The following is a 22446-nucleotide window of genomic DNA, read 5'->3' on the forward strand; positions in this document are numbered from 1 at the left end:
CCCCAGCACCTATTACCCCCCTGTTACTCTGCACTGTCTCCAGCTCCCATAAAACTCCTGTTACTCTGCACAGTGTCCAGCTCCCATTAACCCTCTGTTACTCTGCACTGTCTCCTGCTCCCATTAACCCTCTGTTACTCTGCATACTCACCAGCTCTCATTACCCCCCTGTTACTCTGCACTGTCTCCAGCTCCCATTAACGCTCTGTTACTCTGCACTGTCTCCAGCTCCCATTAACTCGCTATTACTCTGCTCAGTCTCCAGCTCCCATTAACCCTCTGTTACTCTGCACTGTCTCCAGCTTCCATGAACCCTCTGTTGCACTGCTCAGTCTCCAGCTCCCATTAACGTTCTGTTACTCTGCACAGTCTCCAGCTCCCATTAACGTTCTGTTACTCTGCACAGTCTCCAGCTCCCATTAACGCTCTGTTACTCTATACTGTCACCAGCTCCCATTAACCCCCTGTTACTCTGTTCAGTCTCCAGCTCCCATTAACGCTCTGTTACTCTGCTCAGTCTCCAGCTTCCATTAACCCTCTGTTACTCTGCACAGTCTCCAGCTTCCTTGAACCCCCTGTTACTCTGCACAGTCTCCAGCTCCCATTAACCCCCTGTTACTCTGCTCAGTCTCCAGCTCCCATTAACCCTCTCTTACTCTGCACTGTCTCCAGCTTCCATGAACCCTTTGTTACTCTGCACTGTCTCCAGCTCCCATTAACGCTCTGTTACTCTATACTGTCACCAGCTCCCATTAACCCCCTGTTACTCTGTTCAGTCTCCAGCTCCCATTAACGCTCTGTTACTCTGCTCAGTCTCCAGCTTCCATTAACCCTCTGTTACTCTGCAGTATCTCCAGCTCCCTTTAACCCCCTGTTACTCTGCTCAGTCTCCAGCTCCCATTAACCCTCTGTTACTCTGCACCATCCCTAGCTCCCATTAACCCCCTGTTACTCTGCACTGTCTCCAGCTTCCATGAGCGCTCTGTTACACTGCTCAGTCTCCAGCTCCCATTAACCCTCCGTTACTCTGCACTGTCGCCAGCTCCCATTAACCCTCTCTTACTCTGCACTGTCTCCAGCTTCCATGAACCCTTTGTTACTCTGCACTGTCTCCAGCTCCCATTAACGCTCTGTTACTCTGCACTGTCTCCAGCTCCCATTAACGCTCTGTTACTCAGCTCAGTCTTCAGCTCCCATTAACCACCTGTTACTCTGCACAGTCTCCAGCTCCCATTAACCCCCTGTTACTCTGCACTGTCTCCAGCTCCCTTTAAACCTCAGTTACTCTGCTCAGTCTCCAGCTCCCATTAACCCCCTGTTACTCTGCACAGTCTCCAGCTCCCATTACCCCCCTGTTACTCTGCACAGTCTCCAGCTCCCATTAACGCTCTGTTACTCTGCACTGTCTCCAGCTCCCATTAACATTCTGTTACTCTGCACTGTCTCCAGCTCCCATTAATGCTCTGTTACTCTGCTCAGTCTCCAGCTTCCATGAACCCTCTGTTACACTGCTCAGTCTCCAGCTCCCATTAACCCTCTGTTACTCTGCACAGTATCCAGCTCCCATTAACCCTCTGTCACTCTGCACTGTCCCCAGCTCCCATTAACCCTCTGTTACTCTGCACTGTCTCCAGCTCCCTTTAAACCTCTGTTACTCTGCTCAGTCTCCAACTCCCATTAACCCCCTGTTACTCTGCACTGTCTCCAGCTCCCATTAACGCTCTGTTACTCTGCACTGTCTCCAGCTCCCATTAACCCGCTGTTACTCTGCACCGTCTCCAGCTTCCATGAACCCTCTGTTACTCTGCACTGTCTCCAGCTCCCATTAACGCTCTGTTACTCAGCTCAGTCTCCAGCTCCCATTAACCCGCTGTTACTCTGCACTGTCTCCAGCTTCCATGAACCCTCTGTTACTCTGCACTGTCTCCAGATCCCATTAACTCCCTGTTACTCTGCACTGTCTCCAGCTCCCTTTAACCCCTGGTTACTCTGCTCAGTCTCCAGCTCCCATTAACCCCCTGTTACTCTGCACAGTCTCCAGCTCCCATTAACCCTCTGATACTCTGCTCAGTCACCAACTCCCATTAACCCTCTGTTACTCTGCACTATCTCCAGCTCCCATTAACGTTCTGTTACTCTGCTCAGTCTCCAGCTCCCATTAACCCTCTGTTACTCTGCAGTGTCTCCAGAACCCATTAACCCCCTGTTACTCTGCACAGTCTCCAGCTCCCATTAACCCCCTGTTACTCTGCAGTGTCTCCAGCTCCCATTAACCCCCTGTTACTCTGCACAGTCTCCAGCTCCCATTAACCCTCTGATATTCTGCTCACTCACCAACTCCCATTAACCCTCTGTTACTCTGCTCAGTCTCCAGCTCCCATTAACCCACTGTTACTCTGCTAGTCTCCAGCTCCCATTAACGCTCTTTTACTCTGCTCAGTCTCCAGCTCCCATTAACCCTCTGTTACTCTGCACAGTGTCCAGCTCCCATTAACGCTCTGTTATTCTGCACTATCCCCAGCACCTATTACCCCCCTGTTACTCTGCACTGTCTCCAGCTCCCATAAAACTCCTGTTACTCTGCACAGTGTCCAGCTCCCATTACCCCCCTGTTACTCTGCACTGTCTCCAGCTCCCATTAACGCTCTGTTACTCTGCACTGTCTCCAGCTCCCATTAACGTTCTGTTACTCTGCGCTGTCTCCAGCTCCCATTAACGCTCTGTTACTCTGCTCAGTCTCCAGCTTCCATTAACCCTCTGTTACTCTGCACTGTCTCCAGCTTCCATGAACCCTCTGTTACACTGCTCAGTCTCCAGCTTCCATGAACCCTCTGTTACTCTGCACAGTCTCCAGCTCCCATTAACCCCCTGTTACTCTGCACTGTCTCCAGCTCCCATTAACGCTCTGTTACTCTGCACTGTCTCCAGCTCCCATTAACTCGCTATTACTCTGCTCAGTCTCCAGCTCCCATTAACCCTCTGTTACTCTGCACTGTCTCCAGCTTCCATGAACCCTCTGTTACACTGCTCAGTCTCCAGCTCCCATTAACGTTCTGTTACTCTGCACAGTCTCCAGCTCCCATTAACGTTCTGTTACTCTGCACAGTCTCCAGCTCCCATTAACGCTCTGTTACTCTATACTGTCACCAGCTCCCATTAACCCCCTGTTACTCTGTTCAGTCTCCAGCTCCCATTAACGCTCTGTTACTCTGCTCAGTCTCCAGCTTCCATTAACCCTCTGTTACTCTGCACAGTCTCCAGCTTCCTTGAACCCCCTGTTACTCTGCACAGTCTCCAGCTCCCATTAACCCCCTGTTACTCTGCTCAGTCTCCAGCTCCCATTAACCCTCTCTTACTCTGCACTGTCTCCAGCTTCCATGAACCCTTTGTTACTCTGCACTGTCTCCAGCACCCATTAACGCTCTGTTACTCAGCTCAGTCTTCAGCTCCCATTAACCCCCTGTTACTCTGCACAGTCTCCAGCTTCCTTGAACCCCCTGTTACTCTGCACAGTCTCCAGCTCCCATTAACCCCCTGTTACTCTGCTCAGTCTCCAGCTCCCATTAACCCCCTGTTACTCTGCTCAGTCTCCAGCTCCCATTAACCCTCTGTTACTCTGCACTGTCTCCAGCTCCCTTTAAACCTCTGTTACTCTGCTCAGTCTCCAACTCCCATTAACCCTCTGTTACTCTGCTCAGTCTCCAGCTCCCATTAACCCCCTGTTACTCTGCACAGTCTCCAGCTCCCATTACCCCCCTGTTACTCTGCACAGTCTCCAGCTCCCATTAACGCTCTGTTACTCTGCACTGTCTCCAGCTCCCATTAACGTTCTGTTACTCTGCGCTGTCTCCAGCTCCCATTAACGCTCTGTTACTCTGCTCAGTCTCCAGCTTCCATTAACCCTCTGTTACTCTGCTCTGTCTCCAGCTTTCATGAACCCTCTGTTACACTGCTCAGTCTCCAGCTCCCATTAACCCTCTGTTACTCTGCAGTGTCTCCAGCTCCCATTAACCCTCTGTTACTCAGCTCAGTCTCCAGCTCCCATTAACCCTCTGTTACTCTGCACAGTCTCCAGCTCCCATTAACCCTCTGTCACTCTGCCCTGTCCCCAGCTCCCATTAACCCTCTGTTACTCTGCACTGTCTCCAGCTCCCTTTAAACCTCTGTTACTCTGCTCAGTCTCCAACTCCCATTAACCCCCTGTTACTCTGCTCAGTCTCCAGCTCCCATTAACCCCCTGTTACTCTGCACTGTCTCCAGCTCCCATTAACCCGCTGTTACTCTGCACTGTCTCCAGCTTCCATGAACCCTCTGTTACTCTGCACTGTCTCCAGCTCCCATTAACGCTCTGTTACTCAGCTCAGTCTCCAGCTCCCATTAACCCTCTGTTACTCTGCACTGTCTCCAGCTTCCATGAACCCTCTGTTACTCTGCACTGTCTCCAGATCCCATTAACTCCCTGTTACTCTGCACTGTCTCCAGCTCCCTTTCACCCCTGGTTACTCTGCTCAGTCTCCAGCTCCCATTTACCCCCTGTTACTCTGCACAGTCTCCAGCTCCCATTAACCCTCTGATACTCTGCTCAGTCACCAACTCCGATTAACCCTCTGTTACTCTGCTCAGTCTCCAGCTCCCATTAACCCTCTGTTACTCTGCACTGTCTCCAGCTCCCTTTAACCCCCTGTTACTCTGCTCAGTCTCCAGCTCCCATTAACCCTCTGTTACTCTGCTCAGTCTCCAGCTCCCATTAACCGCCTGTTAACTCTGCACAGTCTCCAGCTCCCATTAACGCTCTGTTACTCTGCACTGTCTCCAGCTCCCATTAACGTTCTGTTACTCTGCGCTGTCTCCAGCTCCCATTAACGCTCTGTTACTCTGCTCAATCTCCAGCTTCCATTAACCCTCTGTTACTCTGCACTGTCTCCAGCTTCCATGAACCCTCTGTTACACTGCTCAGTCTCCAGCTCCCATTAACCCTCTGTTACTCTGCAGTGTCTCCAGCTCCCATTAACCCTCTGTTACTCAGCTCAGTCTCCAGCTCCCATTAACCCTCTGTTACTCTGCACAGTCTCCAGCTCCCATTAACCCTCTGTCACTCTGCCCTGTCCCCAGCTCCCATTAACCCTCTGTTACTCTGCACTGTCTACAGCTCCCTTTAAACCTCTGTTACTCTGCTCAGTCTCCAACTCCCATTAACCCCCTGTTACTCTGCTCAGTCTCCAGCTCCCATTAACCCCCTGTTACTCTGCACTGTCTCCAGCTCCCATTAACCCGCTGTTACTCTGCACTGTCTCCAGCTTCCATGAACCCTCTGTTACTCTGCACTGTCTCCAGCTCCCATTAACGCTCTGTTACTCAGCTCAGTCTCCAGCTCCCATTAACCCTCTGTTACTCTGCACTGTCTCCAGCTTCCATGAACCCTCTGTTACTCTGCACTGTCTCCAGATCCCATTAACTCCCTGTTACTCTGCACTGTCTCCAGCTCCCTTTCACCCCTGGTTACTCTGCTCAGTCTCCAGCTCCCATTTACCCCCTGTTACTCTGCACAGTCTCCAGCTCCCATTAACCCTCTGATACTCTGCTCAGTCACCAACTCCGATTAACCCTCTGTTACTCTGCTCAGTCTCCAGCTCCCATTAACCCTCTGTTACTCTGCACTGTCTCCAGCTCCCTTTAACCCCCTGTTACTCTGCTCAGTCTCCAGCTCCCATTAACCCTCTGTTACTCTGCTCAGTCTCCAGCTCCCATTAACCGCCTGTTAACTCTGCACTGTCTCCAGCTCCCATTAACCCTCTGTTACTCTGCTCAATCTCCAGCTCCCATTAACGCTCTTTTACTCTGCTCAGTCTCCAGCTCCCATTAACCCTCTGTTACTCTGCACAGTGCCCAGCTCCCATTAACGCTCTGTTACTCTGCATTGTCCCCAGCTCCCATTACCCCCCTGTTACACTGAACTGTATCCAGCTCCCATTAACCCTCTGTTACTCTGCATACTCACCTGCTCTCATTAACCCCCTGTTACTCTGCTCAGTCTCCAGCTCCCATTAACCCACTGTTACTCTGCACCATCCCTAGCTCCCATTAACCCCCTGTTACTCTGCTCAGTCTCCAGCTCCCATTAACCCACTGTTACTCTGCTCAGTCTCCAGCTCCCATTAACCCACTGTTACTCTGCACAGTCTCCAGCTCCCATTAACGCTCTTTTACTCTGCTCAGTCTCCAGCTCCCATTAACCCTCTGTTACTCTGCACAGTGTCCAGCTCCCATTAACGCTCTGTTACTCTGCACAGTCTCCAGCTCTCATTAACCCTCCGTTACTCTGCACAGTGTCCAGCTCCCATTAACGCTCTGTTACTCTGCACTGTCCCCAGCTCCCATTACCCCCCTGTTACTCTGAACTGTCTCCAGCTCCCATAAAACTCCTGTTACTCTGCACAGTGTCCAGCTCCCATTAACCCTCTGTTACTCTGCACTGTCTCCTGCTCCCATTAACGCTCTGTTACTCTGCACAGTCTCCTGCTCCCATTAACGCTCTGTTACTCTGCACTGTCTCCAGCTCCCATTAACTCGCTGTTACTCTGCTCAGTCTCCAGCTCCCATTAACGCTCTGTTACTCTGCTCAGTCTCCAGCTCCCATTAACGCTCTGTTACTCAGCTCAGTCTCCAGCTCCCATTAACTCGCTGTTACTCTGCACTGTCTCCAGCTCCCATTAACCCTCTGTTACTCTGCACTGTCTCCAGCTCCCATTAACTCGCTGTTACTCAGCTCAGTCTCCAGCTCCCATTAACCCTCTGTTACTCTGCACTGTCTCCAGCTTCCATGAACCCTCTGTTACTCTGCACTGTCTCCAGATCCCATTAACTCCCTGTTACTCTGCACTGTCTCCAGCTCCCTTTCACCCCTGGTTACTCTGCTCAGTCTCCAGCTCCCATTAACCCCCTGTTACTCTGCACAGTCTCCAGCTCCCATTAACCCTCTGATACTCTGCTCAGTCACCAACTCCCATTAACCCTCTGTTACTCTGCTCAGTGTCCAGCTCCCATTAACCCCCTGTTACTCTGCACTGTCTCCAGCTCCCTTTAACCCCCTGTTACTCTGCTCAGTCTCCAGCTCCCATTAACCCTCTGTTACTCTGCACTGTCTCCAGCTCCCATTAACCCTCTGTTACTCTGCACTGTCTCCAGCTCCCATTAACGCTCTTTTACTCTGCTCAGTCTCCAGCTCCCATTAACCCTCTGTTACTTTGCACAGTGCCCAGCTCCCATTAACGCTCTGTTACTCTGCATTGTCCCCAGCTCCCATTACCCCCCTGTTACTCTGAACTGTCTCCAGCTCCCATAAAACTCCTGTTACTCTGCACAGTGTCCAGCTCCCATTAACCCTCTGTTACTCTGCACTGTCACCAGCTCCCATGAACCCTCTGTTACACTGCTCAGTCTCCAGCTCCCATTAACGCTCTTTTACTCTGCTCAGTCTCCAGCTCCCATTAACCCTCTGTTACTCTGCACAGTGCCCAGCTCCCATTAACGCTCTGTTACTCTGCATTGTCCCCAGCTCCCATTACCCCCCTGTTACTCTGAACTGTCTCCAGCTCCCATAAAACTCCTGTTACTCTGCACAGTGTCCAGCTCCCATTAACCCTCTGTTACTCTGCACTGTCTCCAGCTCCCATTAACCCACTGTTACTCTGCACCATCCCTAGCTCCCATTAACCCCCTGTTACTCTGCTCAGTCTCCAGCTCCCATTAACCCACTGTTACTCTGCACTGTCTCCAGCTCCCATTAACGCTCTGTTACTCTGCTCAGTCTCCAGCTCCCATTAACCCTCTGTTACTCTGCACAGTGTCCAGCTCCCATTAACGCTCTGTTACTCTGCACAGTCTCCAGCTCTCATTAACCCTCTGTTACTCTGCACAGTGTCCAGCTCCCATTAACGCTCTGTTACTCTGCACTGTCCCCAGCTCCCATTACCCCCCTGTTACTCTGAACTGTCTCCAGCTCCCATAAAACTCCTGTTACTCTGCACAGTGTCCAGCTCCCATTAACCCTCTGTTACTCTGCACTGTCTCCAGCTCCCATTAACCCTCCGTTACTCTGCACAGTCTCCAGCTCCCATTAACCCTCTGTTACTCTGCACTGTCTCCAGCTCCCATTAACCCTCTGTTACTCTGCACAGTCTCCAGCTCCCATTATCCCCCTGTTACTCTACACTGTATCCAGCTCCATTAGCCACCTTGTAAATCTTTTCTGAACACCTTTCAAGTTTCACAACATCTTTCTGATAGGAAGGAGACCAGAATTGCACACAATATTCCAACAGTGGCCTAACCAATGTCCTGTACAGCCACAACATGACCTCCCAACTCCTGTACTCAATACTCTGACCAATAAAGGAAAGCATACCAAACGCCTCCTTCATTATCCTATCCACCTGTGACTCCACTTTCAAGGAGCTATGAACCTGCACTCCAAGGTCTCTTTGTTCAGCGACACTCCCTCGGAACTTACCATTAAGTGTATAAGTCCTTTCCCAAAATGCAGCACCTCACATTTAACTTTCTCCTTTACTGTTTTTTTGCTCCATATTTAATCTTTTAGTCATTCTTTGCTATATTTTAGACCTGCAGCATTGAGGGCTGAAGGGTCTGTACTGCACTGTCATGTTCTGTGTTCTGTTCTCTGACATGTTTCCGATCTCTCTGCAGCTGTGTGTGGTTTTTTTTCCCTTTGCGTTTGATGTTGTTCTAGAAATTACTAATTTCCCACACTCTCTTGCAGTCTGTGCTTGTGAGTTTTAAATATTATTCTGGTTTGTTAGAGTTGGAGTTCGAACATTTGCTCAGTTTTGGTTCAAGGGTCAGAGTGAGGGTCTCATCCATGTGTCAAAGGTCAGTTTGAGTCTGTTAGTTTATTCCAGGAAAGGGAAATCACAGCAGTGATGGATGAATGGCCTCCCTCAGTACTGGGGCTGTTGCTTTGTATGCTTCTCCCTGCCAGTAAATCTCTTCCCAGAGTTCAACTAAATTTAAACAGTATGTGTTTGAAGAGGATTAACTGACATATTTATCGTGTAGGTTAGACTTTAAAAATAGTTGGAAATGATTGGAGGCATTCAGTTTAATGTTAACCAGATGGGGGATTCAGTAGCTGTTTGAAACATGTGGTTTCACAGTGAAATGTTCATGCAGAGAAACCAGACTTCAATATTGGACTTACATCCAAGGACGCCCCATAATAAGCCCAGAAACAAAATTCTTAATCAGTAATTATGGTGACTGTGGGAGGATCCCCTGGTGATTTGGTGACTATGGGAAACTCCCATGGTGTTTTGGTTACTGTGGGAGAGTCTCCTAGTGATTTGGTAACTGTGGGAGTCTCCCTCTGTGTTTTGGTGACTGTGAGAGACTCTCCTGGTATTTGGTAACTGTGGGAATCGCCCTCTGTGTTTTGGTGACTGTGGGAATCTCCCTCTGTGTTTTGGTAACTGTGGGAGTCTCCCTCTGTGTTTTGGTGACTGTGAGAGACTCTCCTGGTATTTGGTAACTGTGGGAATCGCCCTCTATGTTTTGGTGACGGTGGGAATCTCCCTCTGTGTTTTGGTGACTGTGGGAATCTCCCTCTGTGTTTTGGTGACGGTGGGAGTCTCTCACTGTGTTTTGGTGATGTGGGAGGTTCTCCTGGTGATCTGGTACCTTGTTTGGTGCTCTGGCGTTGGTGTTGACCTGGTTAGTGACATGGCATGTATTTGGAGTGGTCGGTTAGATTAGTGAGTGGGTTTTGTTTTGATGACTGGCGAGAGCAGGAATGCCTGTCTTTCCTGTCGGCTACAGTTGGTGTTTCCAGTTGGTGTTGGTGTTTCCGGTGAGCTGTGAGTCAGTGTTGTGATGTGGGAAGTTACTGTGTTCCCCTGCCCAACTGGCTGGGTGTGGTTGGGATGAAGAAATGCAGTTTGAACTGGGCTTTCTGCCTATCGCAGGCAGCAGGGTGGGTCAGCCAACATTCCTCAGACATCATTAAACTGCAAGGAATTTCACAACATCCTGATTCAGCTCGGGAGCAAAATCCAACTGTTCAGAAGCCAGAGGCTAAAAGATTAAAATTCCTCACAAACAAGGAACAAAGAGAAGGCCATTCAGCCCTGCTCCACGATTCAATAAAACTATGGCTGTGCTGATTTCAACCTCAACACTTCATTCCTGTGTCCCTGCAATAATCCCTCATCCCCTCAGTCATCAGCAATCTCTCCACCTCTGCCTTAAAACTATGGAAATATTCCTCACCCATTGCCTTTCAAGGAAGGGAATTCCAAAGACTCTCAGCCCTTAGAGAGAAAAACATTTCCGCATCTTTGTCTGATATGGATACCCCCTTATATTTAAAAACTGAGACCCACACAGAGAATGCTGAGGGACAATTCCCCCAAAACCCAAATGGAGTTAGTGCCACTGGTATCAAAACTCAAAACTTGCCCCGTTCCCCCCAGAGTCTGAGAGCTAATGGGGGCTTTATCCTGCACAGGGAGAAACCATTCGCACTGCCTATCAATAGAGAAAAAGTTGGCACAAACTTAATATGGTGAGGATCAGGAGTGTACTGTCTGAGAGTGTGGGGGAGGCAGGTTCACTCGAAGGTATTGAAAAGGAGTTTGCCTGAGAATTGAATTGAATTTATTGTCACATGTACCGAAGCACAGTGAGAAGCTTTGTCTTGTGAGCAATACAGGCAGATCACAGAGTTAAACAGCAGAGATAGTAAATAATAGGGAAATAGCAGCGAAAGCAAAAACACAGGGACAGGCGAATGTTAAGTGTTTGTGAGTCCATTCAGTATTCTAACAACAGTAGGGTAGAAACTGTTTTGAAACTGGCTGGTGTGTGTATTCAAGCTTCTGTACCTTCTCCCTGGTGGTAGAGGTTGTAGAAAAACATTGCCAGGGTGGGATGGATCTTTGAGAATGCTGGAGGCCTTTCCCTGACAGCGGACCTGGTAGATGGATTCTATAGATTGGAGATTGGCCTTTGTGATTGTCCAGGCCGAGTTCACCACTCTCTGTAACTGTCTCTGACCTTGAATGGGACCGTTACCATACCAGGTAGTGATACATCCAGACAGGATGCTCTCAATGGTGCACCTATAAAAGTTGGCAAAGGGTATTGCCGTCATGCCAAATTTCCTCAGCTGCCTGAGGATGTAGAGACGTTGTTGGGCCTTTGTAACCAGTGCGTCCACATGAAGAGCCCAAGAAAGCTTGTTGTTGATGACCACTCCAAGGAGCTTGTATGTAAAAAGTCAGAATGTGCAGAGAATTAGTTTGAGTGATACAGAGGGGATCACTGATTTGGAGCTCAGCTCTGCTGACTGCTCTCCTTCTCTATTGGACCAATATTATGGTCCTGTGCAGTTCCTCACTCTGACAACCAGGGAGCTCCCTTCACTCAAAGTCATTCCTAACCTGTGTCTTGTTTCAGAAACAAGTAGCAGCATTTCCAGTGCAAGGCACCACAATTCAGAATGAGACCATTCGGGCCCTTGCCCCTGCTATATCATTCAGTGCGGCCATGGCTGGTTTGACTGCCCTCAGCTGCACATCCCTGCCTGATCATGATGGTGTTTAAATCCCTCGTTAGTTAAACATTTATCCACCTTGACCTTCAAAATATTCAATGAACCCCAACCACCACCAGTGTCTAGGGAAGTGTTCCATAAACTCCTTAATGTCTGAGAAACAAGTACATCTTTCTTCTCACCTTCTCAGAATTGAATATGCCTTCAAATTACAGAACCTTACTATACAGACAGGATTGATACAGGGCTATTGCAGCAGGGTGGGGCAGTGGGATCGGTTTGGTGATTGATACAGGGCTATGGGGAGAGAATGGGGCAGTGGGATTGGTTTGGGGATTGATACAGGGCTATGGGGAGTGAATGGGGCAGTGGGATCGGTTTGGGGATTGATACAGGGCTATGGGGAGAGAGTGGGGCAGTGGGATTAGTTTGGGGATTGATACAGGGCTATGGGGAGTGAATGGGGCAGTGGGATCGGTTTGGGGATTGATACAGGGCTATGGGGAGAGAGTGGGGCAGTGGGATTAGTTTGGGGATTGATACAGGGCTATGGGGAGAGAGCGGGGCAGTGGGATTAGTTTGGGGATTGATACAGGGCTATGGGGAGTGAATGGGGCAGTGGGATTAGTTTGGGGATTGATACAGGGCTATGGGGAGAGAGTGGGGCAGTGGGATTAGTTTGGGGATTGATACAGGGCTATGGGGAGAGAGCGGGGCAGTGGGATTAGTTTGGGGATTGATACAGGGCTATGGGGAGAGAGTGGGGCAGTGGGATTAGTTTGGGGATTGATACAGGGCTATGGGGAGACACTGGGGCAGTGGGATTAGTTTGGGATTGATACAGTGATGGGGGAGAGAGTGGGGCAGTGGGATTGGAGATAACCCAGAGCATGGTAAATAAATGAGATGTGTTCGAGGGTGGTGGAAGCAGGAATTCTTACAACATTTAAGAAACACCTGGAAGAGTCCTGAAAATGCCAGGACATTAACAGACATGGACCAAGTGCAGGGAAATGGGATTAGTGTAGTTTGCTGTTTGTTTTCCAGTATAGCCATGTTGGGCTGAAGGGCCTGTTTTGATGCTGTATGAGTCTAATGTAAGAATTAGAAGCAGGAGTAGGCCATCTGGCCCTTCGAGTCTGCTCCACCATTCAATAAGACCACGGCTGATCTTTTCATGGCCTCAGCTCTACCTACCCACCCTCTCACCGTAACCTGTAATTCCTCTGCTTTTCAACAATCGATCTAGCTTTGCCTTAAGGCCATCAGAAAAGGAGATATCTGACTGGATGGCTCATGGTTGGGTTGTGTTTTAACTTGGTTCACTTCTATCAGCACAGCTTGCCCAGGCAATGAGGGTGTACCATGTTCTCTGCCCAGCTTTGAACTGGGGACCTTTTGTATGTCAGATGACCGTGATACCCACTACACTACAGATACATGACATTTTAGTAAAGAAAAGCTGCAAATTGTATTGGAGCCAGGTAGGTTTGGAACCCACAGTTTTTGGATCTGTCTATGAGAAAAGAGCTGAAGGGATTCAGGGGGAGCTAGCTAGCTGGATGCAAAATTGGCTTGACGGTCAGAGACAGGGGGTGGTGGGAGAGGGTTGTTCAGAATAGAGTCACAAGGATCGGTGCTGGGACCACTGTTGTTCATCACTGGGGTTTGGATGTGAATATATGAGGCATGGTTAGTGAGTTTGTAGATGACACCAAAATTGGTGGGATAATGGACAGTGAAGAAGGTTGTGATCTTGATCAGTTGGTTCATAGCTCCTTGAAGATAGTGTCTCTGGAAACCGAGTGTGAAGGGAGCATTTGACATTGGTCAGAGCATTGAGTAGGGGAGTTGGGACATCATGTTGTGTCTCTATAAGACAGTGGGGAGGCCACATTTGGAGTTACTGCGTACAGTTCTGCTCGACCTGCTGGAGGAAGGATGGGGTTAACCTGGAAGGGGTTCAGAAAGAATTTGCAAGAATGTTACCGAGACTGGAGGGAATGAGCTACCTCGAAAGGCTGGGATGTGTTTTCCCTGGAATAGTTAAAGTGAATAGCAACGGTCTTTTTCCCGAGGGAGGGGATTCCATAACTGGAGGACACCGGTTGAAGGTGAGAGCGGAAAGATTTAAAAGGGATCTCATGGGATCTCACCTTTTCACACAGAGAGTGGTGTATAAATGGAATGAGCTGGCAGAGGAAGTGGTAGAGGCGAGTACAGTATAACATTTAAAAGACATTTGGACAGGTATATGGAGAGGAAAGGTTTAGAGGGATAAGGGCAAATGGGACTGGATCAGTTTCAGAGAGTGGTCAGCACAGATGGGTTAGGCTGAAGGGTCTGTTTCTGTAGTGTCTAATTCTCTGACTGGAAGATGATGATGTATGGACAGTGGGGCCAGTCAGAGGATCTTGGTTTGAACTGACTGGAAATTTGAGGAGATGAATTTATTTTGTAAATGACTGGATTCCTGTGATTATCTGTAAGATTAAAATTGAGGGTGGGAGAGATGGAGGGAGAGAGATGGGGGAGAGGGAGCTGAGAAAATGGGCAGAATGCAAACACGCAGTGTTCTATCGACCTTGACGTTTTGGTCAGGTTGGTCTTGTATTTAACTGTCCAGTCCCTCCCTGTCCCCACCTTCCCATTCCACCCTAACCCTACCCTGCGCAGCCCACTGCCCTGTACATCCTCACTGTCACATCTCCAGCTGCGCTCATTTTCTTGCAGATCAGCGTGATTCTGAGGAATCTGCGATCTGTATAGAGTTGTCTGGACAAGCTGGAGAATGCTGTAACTCAGTGCTGAGCACCTTCCCATCAAACCCCTGGGCTATCAGCTCGTGCTACTCACACTTCTCCTGTCCACACCCCCGACTTAATTCCACAAGGTCTGACGTTCCAGTCTGGGCCTCACTCTGAGAGTTGTAACATGTTTCAGACAAATCTATATCCCATCTACAGGAAGGAGTGATGAGAAATTATTATGCAGCAGGGTCTGATGGCCAGGTGAAGGTTCACCGAATGCTGGGGGTCAGTTTTGTTTTAGTTAGGCATGGCAGTGACTAAACACTGGGGAGGGTTATGAACTGAATTGTAAGTTTTATGACTGAAGTCATGTCTGAGTAATGCAGTTATCAGGAGTGGCTCTGGGCACTATCTAATGGGTTTACAAAAAATATTCCCTCTTATTTCTCACAGGGTGGAGGTGTACGATATCTCCCCACCTTTACAGGATGTGACAGGTTTTTGACCATGGAATCACCAAATTGCTACCGTACAGAGGGAGGCCATTTATAGCCTATCGCGTCTGCTGGGCTCTCTGTGCACTTTCACTTAGTGTCAATCTCCTACCATTCACCCCCTGGTCACTCCCAGTTCACTCAGTGGTCACTCCCTGCCTATGCCATGGTCACTCCCCGTCTACTCAGTGGTCACTCCCCGTCTACTCAGTGGTCACTCCCCGTCTACTCTGCGGTCACTCCCTGTCCTTACTCGCAGAGTGCTTTAGGGAACATCTCCAGGACACCCGCACCAATCAACCAAACCGCCCCGTGGCCCAACATTTCAACTCCCCCTCCCACTCTGCCGAGGACATGGAGGTCCTGGGCCTCCTTCATCGCTGCACCCTCACCACCAGACGCCTGGAGGAAGAACGCCTCATCTTCCGCCTCGGAACACTTCAACCCCAGGGCATCAATGTGGACTTCAACAGTTTCCTCATTTCCCCTTCCCCCACCTCACCCTAGTTCTAAACTTCCAGCTCAGCACCACCCTCATGACCTGCTCTTCCTATCCACTCCACCCTCCCCTCCGACCTCTCACCTTTACCCCCTCCTCCATCCACCTCTGGCACTCTCAGCTACCCTCTCCCCAGCTCACCCCCAACCCCCCCCATTTATCTCTCCACTCTGGAGGCTCCCTGCCTCATCCTGATGAAGAGCTTATGCCTGAAACGTTGATTTTCCTGCTGCTGGGATGCTGCCTGATCTGCTGTGCCTTTCCAGCACCACTCCCTGTCTGCTCCTCGGTCACTCCCTGTTCACTGTGTGGTCACTCCCAGTCCCCTCCCCCAAGCCCGTGCCTCAATGAGCTGCTGGTTTTATTGCTGTGGATATGCCTCACTGCTGGTGGCCACACCTCACTCTCTACCTTACAGAACAGGGAGGGGCTGGCAAAGAAAACTTAGCGAGACTCGTACTGACAGGGCAGAGCTCTGGGAGCACACAGGCTGCAGTCAGAGAGAGAGAGAGAGAGAGCAGGCAGCTCACCACAGTCTCCCAGTAAACAGCCGGAGCAAAGAGAGACGCTTTCCTTGTCATAACGTCCCCCACTCTGTCTTTGGAAGATGTATAAAAGGCAGGAGAGCAGGAATCGTTTGTCACCAGACAGCAGGCTCTATCACGACATGTTGAAATCTACTGAATCCAGGAAAGGTACTTGCTTCAGATGGTGGTGGAGCTAGTCTCCAGCTGAAGGATGGGAGGGATCGGGTTATTTCGGATGTTGCTGTCGGATCAGTCCTGAGCTACTGTTAACCCTTGGAGGTCTGGATTTACTGTTTTGCTTCCTTCTATATCTGCCAGTCAGGCAGCACTCTGGTCTCTGCTCTGCTAATCTCAGACCAAACTCCCTTTTCTCTTTCTATGCTCCATCACTAAGGCTTGTCTCTTTTTAACCTGACAATGCCCACCCCACCCTTCACCCCTCACCCCTGCCTCAGCACTTTGGCTGCAGAAACCCTCACCCATCCATTCGATCTGACAATCTCAGCTCACTCCCAGTTGGTCTTCCTCACTCGAACCTCCATCAAAAATCTGTTGCCCATGTCTGAACAGGAACTGAGTCTGAATCACCTTTCACCCCCAGGATGACTGACCCCCCCCCCCCTCCCGCCTGACTGATATCTGAGCAGGCAACATCTCCGCTTTCAGGCTTTCTTCCTTGTTTTCAAGTCGCTGCCTGATCTGTAACCCCCTGCAATTCCATGCACTCCAATATCCAGCCTTGTGCTCCCCTCTGATTAGAAACACCTCCACAACTGGCAGCTGTACTCAAACTTCACTCCCTAAACCACTGCACCTCAATCATTCACTCTCAATTACCACTTCTCGTTCAGGGCTGTAACACACTCAATTCTGAGTCATAGGCTCGTGGGTACGAGTCTGACTCGAGGACATGAATGTAAGATCCTAATAGACACTTAGGGCATACCGCACTGTCGGAGGGTCAGTGCTGAGGGAGTGCCGCACTGTCGGAGGGTCAGTGCTGAGGGAGTGCCGCACTGTCGGAGGGTCAGTGCTGAGGGAGTGCTGCACTGTCGGAGGGTCAGTGCTGAGGGAGTGCTGCACTGTCTGAGGATCAGTGCTGAGGGAGTGGGCACTGTCGCAGGGTCAGTGCTGAGGGAGTGCCGCACTGTCGGAGGTCAGTGCTGAGGGAGTGCTGCACTGTCGGAGGGTCAGTGCTGAGGGCATGCCGCACTGTCGGAGGGTCAGTGCTGAGGGAGGGCTGCACTGTCAGAGGGTCAGTGCTGAGGGAGGGCCGCACTGTCGGAGGGTCAGTACTGAGGGCATGCCACACTGTCGGAGGGTCAGTGCTGAGGGAGTGCTGCACTGTCAGAGGGTCAGTGCTGAGGGAGTACTGCACTGTCGGAGGGTCAGTGCTGAGGGAGTGCCGCACTGTCGGAGGGTCAGTGCTGAGGGAGTGCTGCACTGTCGGAGGGTCAGTGCTGAGGGCATGCCGCACTGTCGGAGGGTCAGTGCTGAGGGAGGGCTGCACTGTCAGAGGGTCAGTGCTGAGGGAGGGCCGCACTTTCGGAGGGTCAGTGCTGAGGGCATGCCACACTGTCGGAGGGTCAGTGCTGAGGGAGTGCTGCACTGTCGGAGGGTCAGTGCTGAGGGAGTACTGCACTGTCGGAGGGTCAGTGCTGAGGGAGTACTGTACTGTCGGAGGGTCAGTGCTCAGGGAATGCGGCACTGTCGGGGGGTCAGTGCTGAGGGAGTGCCGCACTGTCGGAGGCTCAGTGCTGAGGGAGCGCCGCACTCTCGGAGGGTCAGTGCTGAGGGAGTACTGCACTGTCAGAGGGTCAGTGCTGAGGGAGTGGACACTGTCGGAGGGTCAGTGCTGAGGGAGGGCTGCACTGTCAGAGGGTCAGTGCTGAGGGAGGGCCGCACTTTCGGAGGGTCAGTGCTGAGGGCATGCCACACTGTCGGAGGGTCAGTGCTGAGGGAGTGCTGCACTGTCAGAGGGTCAGTGCTGAGGGAGTACTGCACTGTCGGAGGGTCAGTGCTGAGGGAGTACTGTACTGTCGGAGGGTCAGTGCTCAGGGAATGCGGCACTGTCGGGGGGTCAGTGCTGAGGGAGTGCCGCACTGTCGGAGGCTCAGTGCTGAGGGAGCGCCGCACTCTCGGAGGGTCAGTGCTGAGGGAGTACTGCACTGTCAGAGGGTCAGTGCTGAGGGAGTGGACACTGTCAGAGGGTCAGTGCTGAGGGAGTGCCGCACTGTCAGAGGGTCAGTGCTGAGGGAGTACTGCATTGTCAGAGGGTCAGTGCTGAGGGAGCGCAGCACTGTCAGAGGGTCAGTGCTGAGGGAGCGCCGCACTGTTGGAGGGTCAGTGCTGAGGGAGTGCCGCACTGTCGGAGGGTCAGTGCTGAGGGAGTGCCACACTGTCGGAGGGTCAGTGCTGAGGGAGTGCCACACTGTCAGAGAGTCTTCTGTCTGTATTCTGATTAAATATCCTGAAAAACATGTATTGTTAAATGAGCATCACAAACTCAAATATAATCTGAACGTATTGTTGGGATCTTGCTGTGCACTAACTGGATGACATTAAGATTATGGCAAAAGTCTCACTGTGAGAAATTCCAGGATTCAGAACAACGTTTTGCCCTCAACCACCATCTCCCCTCCCCCCTTTACTGCTGCATGGAACACGATGGGGAACGTTTTTTTCTCTCGCTGGTGTAATAGTCCCTTTATTGACACACTCGAGAACACTTCAGTGAAGCACTGTTTTAGTACAAGGCAAGCATTCTCTCAGTGCACACTGTTATATTGAACAAGCAGACTGTCCCAGCGTTGTCTTTATGATCCTCACATCTTCAGCTTCACCATTTCAGAATCCTTCAATACTCCAGCCAATACAGAAATGGCACCATTTCATTTTCCAGTGAAAGCTGCCATCTGTGTGTGTCTGTGTGTGTTTCTTCTCACTGTCATTTAAACTCTCTCTCCATCCCTCTCTCTGATTCTCTCTGACTCTGTATCTCTATCTCTCTCTCTGTCCCTATCTCTCTGTCCGTCTGTCCCTCACCCTTTGTCTGTCTCTCGCTCTCTCTCGCTCTCTGTCCCTCTATCTCTCTCTGTCCCTCTCACTCTCTATGTCTCACTCTGTCCTTCACTCTGTCTCTCTCCCTCTGTCTCTTTCTCTCTTTCTGTCTCTCACTCGGTCCCTCCCTCTATTCCTCTCCCTCTTTCTCTCCCTCTGTCCCTCTCTTTCTCTGTCCATCTCCCTCTCTGTTTCGGTCTCTCTCTCTCTGTCCCTCTCTCCAAGTCCAGCTCCCCCTCTCTCTCTCTGTCTCTCTCTCTCTCTCTCTCTATCTCTCTCTCTGACCCCCCCCCATCTCTCACTGTCTCTTTCTCTCACTGTCTCTTACTATGTCCCTCCCTCTGTCCCTCTCCCTCTTTCTCTCTCTTTCACTTCCTCTCTCTCTCTTTCACTTCCTCTCTCTCTCTCTCTCTCTCTCTCCGTCCTTCCCTCCCACTCTCCGTCCCTCCCCCATCCCTCCCTGTGGTCTGGAGCTGGGATCCTGAAGATTGATGTCTTGCCAGTGGCCTGCCTTGGAAGTATTTCCTCCTTCAGAATCTAAACGAAGCTTGTTGTGATGAGAGTGAGGCTGATTCACCACAGTCAGCACATGGAGGTTTACTAACCTGCCCCAGGCTTAGACACACTCACAGCCTCGAAAACAAGTCATTCTTGATGTATGAGTGTACACACATGAACACTGACCCTTCGGTGGGATTTACTCTGGAATGTTTTCTGTGTTGCTCATTAGAACAGTCCAGTACTGACTATTACTCCCGGAGTGGACGGTCCAGTACTGACTATTACTCCCGGAGTGGACGGTCCAGTACTGACTGTTACTCCCGGAGTGGACGGTCCAGTACTGACTGTTACTCCCGGAGTGGACGGTCCAGTACTGACTATTACTCCTGGAGTGGACGGTCCAGTATTGACTGTTACTCCCGGAGCGGACGGTCCAGTACTGACTGTTACTCCCGGAGTGGACGGTCCAGTACTGACTGTTACTCCCGGAGCGGACGGTCCAATACTGACTGTTACTCCCGGAGTGGACGGTCCAGTACTGACTATTACTCCTGGAGCGGACGGTCCAATACTGACTGTTACTCCCGGAGTGGACGGTCTAGTACTGACTATTACTCCCGGAGCGGGCGGTCCAGTACTGACTGTTACTTCCGGAGTGGATGGTCCAGTACTGACTGTTACTCCTGGAGTGGACGGTCCAGTACTGACTGTTACTCCTGGAGTGGACGGTCCAGTACTGACTGTTACTCCCGGAGTGGACGGTCCAGTACTGACTGTTACTCCCGGAGCGGACGGTCCAATACTGACTGTTACTCCCGGAGTGGACGGTCCAGTACTGACTATTACTCCTGGAGCGGACGGTCCAATACTGACTGTTACTCCCGGAGTGGACGGTCTAGTACTGACTATTACTCCCGGAGCGGGCGGTCCAGTACTGACTGTTACTTCCGGAGCGGACGGTCCAGTACTGACTGTTACTCCTGGAGTGGACGGTCCAGTACTGACTGTTACTCCTGGAGTGGACGGTCCAGTACTGACTGTTGCTCCCGGAGCGGACGGTCCAGTACTGACTGTTACTCCCGGAGTGGACGGTCCAGTACTGACTGTTACTCCTGGAGTGGACGGTCCAGTACTGACTGTTACTCCTGGAGCGGACGGTCCAATACTGACTGTTACTCCCGGAGTGGATGGTCCAGTACTGACTGTTACTCCCGGAGTGGACGGTCCAGTACTGACTGTTACTCCCGGAGCGGACGGTCCAGTACTGACTGTTACTCCCGGAGCGGACGGTCCAGTACTGACTGTTACTCCCGGAGTGGATGGTCCAGTACTGACTGTTACTCCCGGAGCGGACGGTCCAGTACTGACTGTTACTCCCGGAGCGGACGGTCCAGTACTGACTGTTACTCCCGGAGTGGATGGTCCAATACTGACTGTTACTCCTGGAGCGGACGGTCCAGTACTGACTGTTACTCCCGGAGTGGACGGTCCAGTACTGACTGTTACTCCCGGAGTGGATGGTCCAGTACTGACTGTTACTCCCGGAGTGGATGGACCAGTACTGAATATTACTCCCGGAGTGGACGGTCCAGTACTGACTGTTACTCCCGGAGCGGACGGTCCAGTACTGACTGTTACTCCCGGAGCGGACGGTCCAGTATTGACTGTTACTCCCGGAGCGGGCGGTCCAGTACTGACTGTTACTCCCGGAGTGGATGGTCCAGTACTGACTGTTACTCCCGGAGCGGACGGTCCAGTACTGACTGTTACTCCCAGAGTGGATGGTCCAGTACTGAGTGTTACTCCCAGAGTGGATGGTCCAGGTCCAATTATTACTCCTGGTGTGGATAGCCCGGGTCTGACTATTACTCCCCGAGTGGACAGTCTGGGTCTAATTATTACTCCAGGAGTGGATGGCCTGGGTCTGATTATTACTCTTGGAGTGGACGGCCTGGGTCTGCTTCTTATTCTTGGAGTGGACTGCTCAGGTCTGATTATTACTCCCAGAGTGGACAACCTGATCTGATTATTACTCCGAATGGATAGCCTGATCTGATTATTACTCCCAAAATGGACAGTCTGATCTGATTATTACTCCCAACATGGACAGCCTGATCTGATTATTACTCCCAGAGTGGATGGCCCAGGTCTGAGTATTATTTCTGGAGTGGACAGCCTGGGTCTGATTATTATTCCTGGAGTGGACGGCCTGGGTCAGAGTATTACTCCTGGAGTGGACGGCCTGGGTCTGAGTATTACTCCTGGAGTGGACAGTCCAGGTTTGATTATTACTCCCAGAGTGGATAGCCTGGGTCTGATTATTACTCCCAGATTGGACAGTCCAGCTCTGATTATTACTCCCAGAGTGGATAGCCTGGGTCTGTTTGTTGCTCACTTTATTATGGTTTAACCATTTTAAATGTTTCTTTTTTTTTCTAAGATGAACGGGATCGAGTCCAGAAGAAAACTTTCACAAAATGGGTGAACAAACACTTGATGAAGGTGAGTCAGTGGATAGTTAAGTGATGAGGGAGTGGTCATCACAGAGAGAGAGGGAGTGACCGGGGAGTGGCCATCACAGAGAGGGGGGGGCGGGGTGGAGTGACCGGGGAGTGGGTCATCACAGAGAGAGAGGGAGAGGGAGTGACCAGGGAGTGGTCATCACAGAGAGAGAGAGGGGGAGTGACCGGGGAGTGGTCATCACAGAGAGAGAGAGCAATGGAAGTGACCAGGGAGTGGTCATCACAGAGAGAGAGGGAGTGACCAGGGAGTGGTCATCACAGGGAGAGAGAGGGGGAGTGACCGGGGAGTGGTCATCACAGAGAGAGAGAGAGGGAGTGATCGGTGAGTGGTCATCATAGAGAGAGAGAGAGAGAGAGAGAGAGGGAGTGACCGGGGAGTGGTCATCACAGAGAGAGAGGGAGAGGGAGTGACTTGGGAGTGGTCATCACAGAGAGAGAGAGAGAGAGAGTGACCAGGGAGTGGTCATCACAGGGAGAGAGAGGGGGAGTGACCGAGGAGTGATCATCACAGAGAGAGAGAGCAATGG

At 51.0% G+C, this 22446-nt stretch overlaps 1 protein-coding gene across 1 annotated transcript in view; it reads left to right on the top strand.

Annotated features, from left to right (window-relative positions):
• The window catches only part of LOC140480306 (plectin-like), a gene marked incomplete at its 3' end in the record, with an annotated part of 324240 nt that overhangs the window by 211926 nt on the left and 89868 nt on the right, over positions 1 to 22446 (top strand). The window contains exon 4 of the mRNA XM_072575010.1: positions 21838 to 21899. Within this exon, the coding sequence (XP_072431111.1) occupies positions 21838 to 21899 (62 nt within the window). The remainder of the gene's footprint in view (positions 1 to 21837; positions 21900 to 22446) is intronic.

Source organism: Chiloscyllium punctatum, chromosome 8 (assembly GCF_047496795.1).
Source record: "Chiloscyllium punctatum isolate Juve2018m chromosome 8, sChiPun1.3, whole genome shotgun sequence".
Taxonomy (NCBI): domain Eukaryota; kingdom Metazoa; phylum Chordata; class Chondrichthyes; order Orectolobiformes; family Hemiscylliidae; genus Chiloscyllium; species Chiloscyllium punctatum.